Below are 12,193 nucleotides of genomic sequence, written 5' to 3' on the forward strand. Positions count from 1 at the left end.
GTTAGGGTAAGTTTACTCAGGGTATATGGAAACTCTGTACTCATTTTGCAACATTTCCATAAAACTAAAATTATTTCAAATTAAGAAGCTTTCTTTTAAATCTCAATGTAAATGTTGGAAATATAAAGTTAAGGGAATCTCTCAGAAGACAAAGAGATGGGGGAAAAAGGAGTAACAATAAATTTAGAGCATTTGTCTAGGAAAACAGGAGAATGAAAAAACAAACATGAACAAATCATAAATGAAATAATTCAAGAAAACTTCCCCAAACTGAAGAACAGAGTTTCTAGATTGAAAGGCCCCACCCACCAGTTTCCAGTACAATGATCCACATTGGGAAATATCCATATGGGCATGAAGAAAAGATTCTTCAAACTTTAAAGAGAGAAAAATATATAGGCCACACATAAAGGATCAGAAGTCAGAATAGCTTCAGGCTTCTCAAGATATTTTCAAAATTTTGAAGATAGGTTATGTTTTTAATATCTATGTTTATTCACATTTTCACCCTGAAGGCAGAGCTGAGAGTTCTGTAGCAGAAATCAAAGTTGTTTATTACTTAGAGCAATAGCGGCACCAGTTTCCCCATCCCAGTGCCCTACAGGTGGCATGACAGCCATATGTCACCCTGCACATTGGAAGTCTGCCCCTTCCCCCTCCTGAGAAGCCCTGGAACGTTTGCTCCTTAGTCATTAACAAGCCTTTAGAATGTAAATGACTGGCTCTGGGCTCTGTAGCTCCTCTCCCTTTGAAGTGTAAACACATTGGGAGATAAGGCTCTAAATCTCTTTGGAGATCTCTGGCTATTCAACTACCTTTTAGTTTCCTAGGTGCCATAGCAAGTTTGCTAGGAAGTTCTAGCTCTGCAGAAACACCCAATCATTCACTTCCGCAGTTTATTTTCTGATCTAGAAAGCAATCCCCACCGTCAATAAGTAAGAAGATAAAATGGATCTCAAAAAGTTCACCTTCTGTTCATTCCTCCGATGGAGAATGTGCTCCTCCACCACAGCAAGAGAGTGAATCAAGAAAAGACAGCAGGGGAGCCGGGAATACTGTTTGGGGTATGGTTTTCATAGATGTGTCTCCAATGTTGGAGAACGTCCTTAAAATAAGCAGGAAAGCCTTAGTTGCATTACTTCAAGTGTGGTTTAAGTTATTTTGCTAAGAGCTGTGACAGCTTGGATGAACTTACGCACATTCCATTCATTTTTAAAAGCAAAACAAATGTGAGAGGTGGTCACCAGCTTCCACCCCCCCCCCCCCCCGCCCCCACTACCTCTCATAAATATTAAAGAACTTGGATCTTGTGATCACCTTTGGTGCCCAAATGGAGTTAGAAGGCAAGCAAATTTAAAGTAATTACATTAAAAAATATCTGCAGCATATTAGCTGAACTAATTAAATAATTATAAAACAATAGACTTGAATCTTGAAATAAACTTAAAGCCCCTCCTTTAAAGCAAATAACTTGCCAATTAAAAAATAGGCAAAGGACTTAAATAGACATTTTCCCAAAGATATACAAATAGTCAACAGATACATGAAAAGATGCTAATCACTGGTCATTAGTGAGACAGGCCAGTAAGCCAGGACAAGGGGAATAGGGAAACTGAGACCAGATAGTTAAACAGCAGTTTGCAGCCATCTTGAAAGTCAAGATGCCAAGCAATCTCAGCTACCTAGTAAATCCTATCTTCCTAAACCAGGGACACTTAAAAGTAAATGGTTTGCAACTCTCCCCAACCAGAGGGTAAATAGCTTAATTCACGCTACTCAGGGAGAGAGAGAGCAGAGATTCAATCAGTGCTATTTGCCAACCACACCCAAGAAAAGATGAAGAGAATGATTCTCATTTTGGTACATCAGCATAGAGCTGATGAATATTCTATTGAGATCCTCCCCTAAAATGCCCAGCCTTTAAAACCCCTCAAATTCAAGGTCCCAGAGAGTGCTCTCTCCCAGGCGCACACCCATACCTCTCCACTTCTTCATCCCCATAGGCATTTCCTAAACTCTAAGGGACCCCAAGAGGCTTGCAACCAGGGCAGCAATGGGCAGCAGCAGTTCGTCCTAGACAACCCCCATGAGCCCCAAGGCCCTTTTTCTCTGACTTCTTAGGGAGCCAAAGCAGAGCAGCCTAAGCCCATTCCCCAAGCTCTTTCTTGTTTCTCTAGCTTTAATAAACGTTCTAGAATTCACCAGGACTCATGTTGTGAAATCTTTCCTGCATGAAGCCAGGAACCCACACACTGTGGGCTGGCCCTAGGCAGACCCCATCCAGGGCAGGTCCCCTTTCTGGTAATAGCTTTATTGCAGTAATTGGGACCCAAATCCATTATATCTCTGAGGTGTCCCTGTATATGCAATGGAATATCATTCAGCCATAAAAAATGAGGAAATCCTACCATTTGTGACAATATGGAAGCATTATAATTAGTGAAATAAGTCAGACTGAGAAAGACAAATACTGTATAATCTCACTAATATGTGGAATCTAATTTTTAAAGGCCACATTAGTGGCAGCTGCGGCCCCATTGCCCCTAAGGGCTTCTCCACCTCCCCCTGCTCCTGAGGGGTGATTGGAGTGGCAGCTGCTGCTTGTACCCGCTGCTGGCACTGGCCCCAATTGTTCCATGCCATCAGTGGGTACAAGCGGGTCTGGTGCCGTCAGCACATGGGAGTGGTGGGAGTGGGGCTGCTGGCAGACAGGGGACCAGGGGCCATGGCGGGAGGGGCCGGGTGGGGGTGCAAAGGATGGGCTGAGACCCACCCCTGTGCCCACCGCAGCCTTGTGGCCCACAGTTCCTTTCAAGGTGCACAAATTTGTGCACTGGGCCCCTAGTTTAAAAATAATGCTTAAGACAAGACTGGGAAAGGGAACAAACTGTGCTAGTCGGGTCCAAAGCAAGTGTTGTCAAGTAGTTGCAGGATTAACTTTATTTTGAATAATTCCAAGGGGAAGAAAGTTCAGTTACAAGGGGACATGCAAAAATGGAGACAAAATTCAAGGAATAAGGAGCAGTTAAAGCTGGGAGTGTAGGACATCAGCGAAGTAGGGAGCTCCCCATCACTGAAAGTGATCATTGATTTCAGTTAAGTATTAGAAGGAAGCATCAGAATAAATTTAGGTCCTCATCTCTCACTGTGGTGGTTGTTAATGGTTATCTTGCCTCCAATCTGATGTTTTGCTAGTCTCTCATACATTGTGGAGTGTGGGAAGGTGGTGGGCTTGGGTAATGGAGAAAGGGAGGTAGATATTACAGGTAAATAAATGGCAGAGGAAAGGGACAGTTTCTTCCATTCTCATTCCTGGAAGCCTCAGCTCATTAACTCCTACGACTCAGAACTCAAGACTATAACCCTTACATTAATTCTGTTACAGGTACACAGGCTTTTACAGCTGTTCTAGGAACTAATCACCACTAACAGCATTACTCTGGAAAATGTATTCCAGATTTCCAATGACTGAGTTACAGATAACCTTACATAATTAGATCAAAACTACATAAATTTGCAACATTCCCTGTCATCTCCATCTTTTTTTCCCCCTCAACAAAATAGGAAGAATTTATTAGTATCAGGCTCAGTTGATGGCAACCTCTATAATGTCTAACAATTTTAAATTTTCTAACAATTTTTTTAAAAAAGTTAATTAGTAGATAAATGACCTAGTTTGGACTTCCTAAAATTATCTTCCTCAACCATTGCCAATACAATGCAAGTTGGCATAAAAGGTAAAATTAAGTTTGTAGATATTCTTTGTTCAAACAGAAAAAAGTGACTTTTAAATAGTGGAAAAGATAGCTTAGAATTTCCTTCCCCTCACATGATAGATTCAGTGTAAGGACATTTCAAAATTACCCCCCTGTGATTAGAGTTATCCTTGAACTGTCTAACATTATGGTTTCACCATCCAGGAGGCTATTAAAGCCAGCTGAGTGAGGAGAGAGGCAGTCTCAATGGCCAGGAGACAGGAAAGCTGCCATGTCATGACTTTGCTGCCATCAAGCAGACAAGCACCCTAACACACATATAAACTGAGTACCAGCGGTAGAAATTGCAACACAAATATATTTCTCATGCAAAATAGGACAAATGATAAATATTTACGTAATACAAATAAAGGGCTGAAATTTAAGCTTTCTTTTTTGGGGTACCATTATGATTATGTGATTTCGATGAGGGTTAACCACATAACTTGCAACTCTGAAAAACCATGATGAAGATAGTAGAAAAATGTACTTTGGTAGAAACCCAGATGTGTGAAAGATTACTATGAAAACAGAAATGATAGAAGTATATTTTCTTATATATACTAAAGTGAAGACCCAAAAATGGTTTGTTGAAGTAGCTATCAACCAGATGTGAAATTATTTTTCTTTTGCTTTGGTTAAAACAGCCTAGGAATGTCAATCAATTTCCCTTCCACTAATAGCATATAAACAGTGACAGGACTACTTTAGGATGGAAAAAACAGCTGTTAAGAAATTAAATTAATTTTAAACTAAATTAAGCATTTTACCAATAAATGTGTTTCTTAAAAGGTAGCATCTTCATCCTACAATCTTGGGTGCAACATATACACCATTTAAAAAATAAAATTTCTCCCACAGTAGTAATTATAGGTGTTAATGCAGCAAAATATGAAATGCAATTATTTTAATGTCTCTTAAAAAAAACCCTAGTAACCAAAAATAAATTTTAAATGTCAACATTTTTCTAAAATTGTACATTCTAAAATAATTGACTAATGCTTTATTATAGAACATAATTCAAACTATTATTGGTATTTCAATATATTCCTAAATAAATGGTTTAACAAATTTTCATACACCAAAATTGGAACAGCATTTATAATTCTTACAGCTATGAAAAGGCAATCAACTCTACTTAAAATTGTAGCCAGTGATGAAATATACTTCAAAAACATAAACATTTGGTCTGACACTCTTTAATATTGGTTAACAACAGACTGATGTTTCTTGCTGATGGAAGTTATTTTATTCAATGTGCAAAAAAAAAAAAGTGCAGCTGTCTACTTTCCTTGAAATACGTAAGACCAATACTTCTATACTATTTACACACTTTAAAGATTTTAAATGTATTAATTTAAGTCACGATATTGCATCTCCTTTATGGATAAATCATGTGCTACAGAGAACCCAAAAGTTTGATAACAGTCTGTTACACAAATGTATCTGAGGACACATACCTGTTTTTGTCCTAATTTCAAAATCAATTAAAATTTATTGTGATCTAGGAAACCTTGGAATTATTGCCTATGTGAAAACCTTGTCTCTGAGAGCCAGATTCCTATTCACCGTTTTCTAATCCTCTCAGCACTGGTCCACTCCACTAACCCCACTTAATTTCAGAGTGGTGATGCCCCAAATAAGGGGAATGAAGGAACTCAGCCACTAGATCACCAATATCCCTACGGATTTGTTCAGCCTTGGGGACTTGTTACCACATCTCTTGGGTTAGGTATGGTCAATCAAAATGGATGAAGAAACACTTTAGCAAAGCAACCATTCATTATTTGTCCACAAAAACTGTGAAATAAACAGTGATAGAAAAGTAATAAATCAATGCAAACCTAAGACCAGTCTACATTTCCAGGCCTCGTTTTCATACCTGTGCAGTGTTCTTGGTCAACCACCCACCAGTATTTTCTGCATCTACACGAAGTACTTTAAGTTACTAAAAATGCTGTTTTGACCGTAAGTCACATATAATTGTGATTAGGAAATCAATTTACTCAATTATCACTCTGTGCAGTGCGTTCACCAGTGCAGCAAGTGCAGAGAGATACTAAAAATTGGAACAGAAGTCTCTCACTTCTGAACTGGACATAGGAGTCCTCAAATTAAAACCATAAAAAAAGAGAAGAGGCAGGACTTACTGGCAACATGAATACTAGACACCAGACAGGACAGTGAAACTGTTTGGTCAGAAACAAGGAACGTTATTTCCTTTAAAATTTTTAAAAATACCTAACCAGGCACTGCCTTAAGTCCAGTGAGTATACAATGTTCCGTAAGTTTTCAGAAAAAATGAAAAATAATAATAATACAGTGACTGGTGTTCATTTATTACAAACAATGCAATCTCAGTCTCCACGGCTCAGGCAAAGTGTTCGCGTCCCGTCAACTCTAGCTACAGGCTATTGTTTCCAACTGCTGCTCCGCTTCGGCGGCCATTGCTGCCGCCTGCAACTGTTCTGTCTCGCTTTGGATGGCACTGGGGGTAACCTGCTTCCTTTCACTGTGCATATTGTTCTCGTGCCTTTTCAGATCAGACGCCTTGGCAAATGCCTTGGTGCATGAGCCACACACAAAAGGCTTTTCCCCTCTGTGTCTTCGTTCATGATCTTTGAGGTGGGACTTGTGTTTGAAGGCTTTGTCACACATATGGCATGCAAACGGCCTTTCATTACTGTGAACTCTCTCGTGCTTCTTTAGGTCTGGGGCACGAATAAATGATTTTCCACACACTTCACAACTGTAGGGCTTATAGCCTGTGTGGATTTTTAGGTGTTCTTTCAGGTGGGCCTGTGTGGTAAAACCTTTTGTACACATTTCGCAAACAAATGGCCTGTCCGCTGTGTGGAGTTTTTCATGCTTCCTTAATCTGCCTTCGTCAGAAAATGTCTTACCACATGCCTGACAGGCAATCTGCTCCCGATGGTGGCCATAAAGTAAATACTCAAACTTCATGTCACTGGTAGCAGTTGTCCAGCCTGGTGTCTGTTCATCCTTTACCTCACTCATTCCGTCATTAAATGTTAAGGCTTGAGGGGTCTGAGACCCCAAATCTTTCGATTCCGAGGCCTCCATGGATTCTACTTCCTGGCCGTAGCAATTTACTTTTCGAACTTCCTCACTCCCCAGTTCTTTCAAGATGGCTTCCTGAACCCTGAGTGTAGTTGTAGGCGACTTGCCATCCTCCTGACTAGGGGGTGTGCCTTCTACAGTGTCATCAGATGGACTGTCATCCTGATCTCCAATTTCCTCCACATCGTCATCCTGAGCGTCGGCAGCCTCTCCAATGGGGCGATTTATTTTGAGGCAATATTTAGTTTTTGACTGACCATTATTTTCATCAGGACTAGACACATCACGCTTCTGAGAACAGAGTTTATCCAAAAATCGGATACCAAGAATCTGACCTGATGACATCATTAAGTTAACATCTTCTTTTTTCACAGAAATCTTTGCTGTGTACATGTAGTTCAGGACCTCTTCAAATATATCAGAACGAAGAAAATCTATTTCTATTACTGAAGAGCTATCAACCTCAAGCTTCTTAAAAAGCTTTTTAAAGTAGGTGCTGCAGGCGGCAAGAACACATCTGTGTGCTCTGAATTTCACATCTTCAACCACAATAGCAATATCACAGAATTCCCCTTCCAGGCGCTGTTCATTTAGTGTTTTCAGAAACAGAGTTTTATGATCATCGTCATTATATTTAATGGTTTCAGACATACTGATGAAAAACTCCTACAAAAAATTTTTAAAAAGAAAGTTGATAATTATGACAATATTTTTCCACATAGAAAATACGGGTAGATTTTCATTTTCTAATCAATTTTTGGTACCTAACAATTTCAGAAAGTCATTAAGAGGTGTTCAAGAGTATGAGTAGGAAAAAACATCCCAACTTAGGGACTTCCAAATTGTTATTTCTATTTATCTTCAGTTTACTAAATATTTGCCTAGTTATAATGATAGCCAACTTTTACTGAGCACATAATACATGCCCGGTATTGTTCTATGTGCTTTCCACCTCTTTGCGAATGTAAAGATCAAATGAAACTATGAGATAGGTATTACTATCTCCATTTCATAGATGATGTTGGGAACCTGCCCAATATTGTAGTTATTTAGTGGAGAGCTGGGACTTAAATCCAGGCAATCTAGCTCCAAAACCTGTGCTTCCTGACAAGTAGAGTTAATAAAGGCAAATAACTCAGTTTCAAGGTTTGAAAATAGTTCTGAGGCAAGCATCCATCAGTCATGTATGTTGTATCTAGTCTAATTTCAGAGAAAGATTTAGTAAAATAACTAACAGCGTTCAATGTTCTACTTCCTAGAGAGAACTGACAAGTCACTGTAGCAGAACTAGAAAGTTGGAATATTGAAATATTGCCAAAATATTCCATTTGGTGTTGTCTTCTAGCTTTTCCACACCAGTTTTGAGCTGCTTCTGAATGAGGGTTAAGGTTTAATACGACCCTCAAAGATGAGCAGTTTCATTCCCTCTATATGCCAATCTATCTGCCATCCAGACAAAAACGTCATCAAGATGGATGTACTTGACAAGTGCTACAGGTATTTTATAAGCAAAAGGAATTTAAAACTGGCACAAAAGACATATGTCATAATGTCACAGAAAGTGACCTTTTAATAATGGATTCTATGTTTTCTTTTAAAAATATTGTTTGCCTTTCATTCCACAAGTATAAATGGAGGAGAGAGAGAAGTGCAAACACACACACACGTATATATTTCTTAAAGCAAATACCAAACCATATTTTCAAGATTTAATATCCAAAGTTATAGTTACCATGAACAACTCAGGCTATTGTCTTAATGCTTGAAACACCAAATTCTTCAGATCAGAATAACTGATCAGGGGTGTGCCAGTCCTATAAGAGAAAAGGACACACAAGAATAAGATAGAGTCTTCCTCTACCCCAAATTCTAAATAAGAATGTTTTTTAAAAATAAACTTTCCTTTCTTATCCTGCCACTTGCACATGTACCCATTTTCAGGTTGGGAACAGAGAGGAGGGTGGCTGGCAGCATCAGGTCCGGCTCTGAGCAGACTTGAAGAACAGGGAAGCGCTGCAGCACTTGGAGTGTGGAGGGGCTGTGCCCAGAGTATGTGTTGGAAAGCCACTAAAGAATTTCTTCTCACAGAGACCATTTATAGATATTGATAGCTACACAGATTATCAGAAAAAGCCAGAAAGTGCCCCCTCCCCCCCACCATTTCCTGCTAAGTATGTGGCCCTCCACATTTTTCTCTAGGCTCATATAGAGAGTATATATATATATATAAATACAGAGAAAGTTACAGAAGCTCATATACCCAACAGTTAACATTGGAGGAGAGGGAACAGTAGCTGGTTTCTTCTTTCCACACTTCTGTACAATGTAGCACACATCATTTAAGCTACACTGGTCTCTAAGCCTGCATTTGAGAAACCCCAGTGTTTTCACCTGTATCCCTACAGAGAAGCTCAAAGAATTCCAGCTTTTTATTTTAAAGTATATATTTTATTGATTTCAGAGAGGAAGGAAGACGGAGAGAGAGAAACATCAATGATGAGAGAGAATCATTGATCAGCTACCTCCTACTGGGGACTGAGCCTGCAACGCGGACATGTGCCTTGACTGGAATCGAACCCGGGACCTTTCAGTCCGCAGGCCGATGCTCTATCCACTAAGCCGTAAACCAGGTAGGGCAGAATTCTAGCTTTTTAATTTGAACTCTTACCAGAGGGACTCCATCCTGCAGACCAATGTCCTGAAAAATATAAAAAGTTTCTTCTACCGAACAGTGATCACACAGACTTCAACGTGGTAAGACCAAGGGACTGGGCTGCAATAGTCTGACCCCGAAACTGTGGCGCAAGACGCAAACCAAGAGACCCAAGTCCTGAAAACTTGTTCCCTCTACAGAAGAGCCAACACGGCAACCAGGGTGCGGGCTGGGCACACTTAGTTCTAGGGATGCTTCTCACCTTGTTCCTCACAGGGAACCTGGCCTGTAGTCACCCCCAGAAGCAAGAGGCCAGGCCAAACTTCCTACCGGGTCACACTCCCTGCCGCTGCCTGTAGCTATCCTGGGCTTGTGGGATAAAAGGGCAGGGACTAGGTAGGGAGAGGAGTGGCCGTACCCATCAGAGTGCTGATGCCCCCCCCCCCTTTTTTGGCTAGGGTGTTATTTGGCGCTCTCTCTCTCTCTCTGTCTCTCTCTTTCTCTCTCCTCTCTCCCCACTCCCTCTCCCGACCACCTTTTTTCTATTGAGATGTTCCAATGGCTAAGTTCAGGTGAGTCAAACTGGAAGATACCCATTGCCAGTCGGTGCAGGTGGTGAGCCCTGCTGCCCTAACTGCTCCTCCCCAACAAAGCTGCCCTTTAATGAAGGTTCTCCAAATCGCTGGCGCGCCAGGCGCCCTGACGGAGCAGGGAGCCGGAGCTCAAGCAAAGCCGAACTTACATAAGTAGCGGCAGCCGCCTCCCTGCCCCTGAACGGCCGCGACAATGGCGGCGCCCGACTTCCCCGTCCAAAGCTCGCAACTTGGAGACTGGGAGATAGAGAACCGAGCGCAAGAGCCATCGAGGAGCCTTCGGGGTTCCTCCAAGCCACGCTCGCACTTCTGTCTGGGAGGTGGGGGGCTGGAGAGGGCCGTTTGTATTTCTTCCCCAACAAAAGCTCCGGCCTGGGAGCCGGGAGGCGAAGGGGCCCCTTTCCCTTTCCTCATCGGGCTTCCCGCGCGGGCGGCAGGCCTCGGCTCTGAGCGCGGGCGGCAGAGCCCGCGGCGGTCCCGGCGGCGGCGAGCGGGAGCGGGCGTGTGGCCGGTCTCCGCAGCCCCGCGCCGCGCCGCGCCCCGTGCCGCCCGCGAGCCCCGAGCTCGCGCCCCGCGCACTCCCCGGCCGGCTCGCGCCGGGCCCTCCCCCGCCCTCCCGCGGCCGGGGGCGGGGGCGGCGCGCGGCCGGCTTCCCGAGCTCGGCGGGCGCACCCGGGAGTGCGAGCGCGAGGGTCCCGGCCCCCTCCGCAGGCAGCGAGGGGGAGGTGCGGCGGGGTCCCCGGCTCGGAGGGGCGGCGCCCGGCGGGCCGCACTCCGCGCCGGGCTCGGGGCCGTCTCCGCCCTCACCGCGGAGGTGCGAGCGAGGACGGCCATGAACTCCGCCGCCAGGCTCGGCGAGCGCGCGCGCGCGGGGCCGCCCGGCTGCGGTCCCAGCCAGCTCGCCGCCTGCGCAGCCCCCAGAACGCCTGGTCCAGCCCCGGCCCACGCCCGTCCCCGCTCGCACCGCGCCGCCGCCGGCCGCCCGCACATCCTGGAGCTGGCTGGTGCCCGGAGCACGGCGAGAGCGCGCTTCCGGGCCGCCCCGCCAGCCGCCCGCCGCCCCCGTGCCCGCCTCGCGGATGGTCCGGGCCCCTTCCGCACCCCCGGCCCGCGCTTACCTGCAGCCTGGCACAGCCACAGACACTCGCCGTGGGCTCCCTACGCTCGCTGCACGCAGGCCGGGGACGGGATGGACGCGGGGCGCGGGGGCACGGTGGGTGGCAGTGTGTTTTGGATTTTTTTTTTTTTTTTAGAGTTTGGGGAGAGGGCGGGGTGGGGGGGAACCGTGCACGTCCCTGATGGTAGCAGCCCTCCTCCAGCACGAGCACAGAATGTCTAGCCGGCCTTGAAAACCCCCACCGGCACCCCCCCTTCCCGTGCATGCGCGGTGCGGGCTAGGGGGAAGGCGCGCCGCCGGCTTGCGCAGGCACGGAACCACACCGGGCCTCTATATTGGCGAGCCCGGAAAGGGTTAATCCGGGACCTTGCGACGCTTTCGTTGAAGTCTACGGGGCCGCCCCCGGAGGGCTCTGGCCTGCGCACGCGCGCGCACGCGCGCGACTTGGGGCGCGCGGAGCCCGCGCGCGGGAGAAGGGGAGGGCGGGACAGGGGCGGGGCTTCGGGAGCCGAGGAGCGTATGCGCGATCGCGGCTCCCGGGCACCCGCCCCGCTTGGAGCTCCCGCCTTCCGCTCCGACGAGAGCTCCCGCCGGCTCCCAGCGCCGGGGACGCGGGAAGCCGGCGTTCCCGTGCCTGTGTGTATGCTCGTGCGTGGGGCAGTACAGCCCTCGGGCGCGCGCAGGCCGGCGCTGCGGCTGCGGGCTTCGCTCTGGGCTACGGGGCGAACGCCCAGGGCACCGCCGCCCTCCGCGCACACGGGCAGACACCGAGGCGCGCGCGCCCGGGTGTTGGGTCCTGCCTGTCGTCGCTGCTGCGTTCTGTATATCGGGAAATGGTAGGCAGGCGCTCAATACACGTTTGCAGAACAAATGAAAAAAATGACCTTTCTTATGGGTTGTAGAGGTCTATCCCAGTCACCCAGGAGAAAGCGCTCACCCCAAAGCTCTGTATCCAGCCAAGCCCGCGCCCACCTTCCAGCAACTACCCGGACAC

The 12,193-nt window shown here is 45.8% G+C and overlaps 1 protein-coding gene across 5 annotated transcripts; it reads right to left on the reverse strand.

Annotated features, from left to right (window-relative positions):
• Positions 1-2,912: 2,912 nt before the first annotated feature.
• On the reverse strand, positions 2,913-11,341 carry ZBTB14 (zinc finger and BTB domain containing 14). 5 transcript variants are annotated; one of them, XM_059706541.1, is made up of 4 exons: positions 11,201-11,341; positions 9,505-9,534; positions 8,569-8,650; positions 2,913-7,502 (listed from the first exon to the last, which is right to left on the reverse strand). In XM_059706541.1, exons 3-4 carry the CDS (start codon positions 8,569-8,571, stop codon positions 6,156-6,158), a joined length of 1,350 nt encoding a protein of 449 aa, XP_059562524.1. In that variant the 5' UTR covers positions 8,572-8,650; positions 9,505-9,534; positions 11,201-11,341; the 3' UTR covers positions 2,913-6,155. The 5 variants fall into 5 exon arrangements, with proteins under 5 accessions (XP_059562524.1, XP_059562526.1, XP_059562523.1 ...); XM_059706543.1 differs by lacking the exon at positions 11,201-11,341 and adding an exon at positions 11,047-11,112; XM_059706540.1 differs by lacking the exon at positions 11,201-11,341 and adding an exon at positions 10,232-10,371.
• Positions 11,342-12,193: the final 852 nt, after the last annotated feature.

The sequence above is a fragment of the Myotis daubentonii genome, chromosome 8, assembly GCF_963259705.1.
Source record: "Myotis daubentonii chromosome 8, mMyoDau2.1, whole genome shotgun sequence".
Classification (NCBI taxonomy): Eukaryota; Metazoa; Chordata; class Mammalia; order Chiroptera; family Vespertilionidae; genus Myotis; species Myotis daubentonii.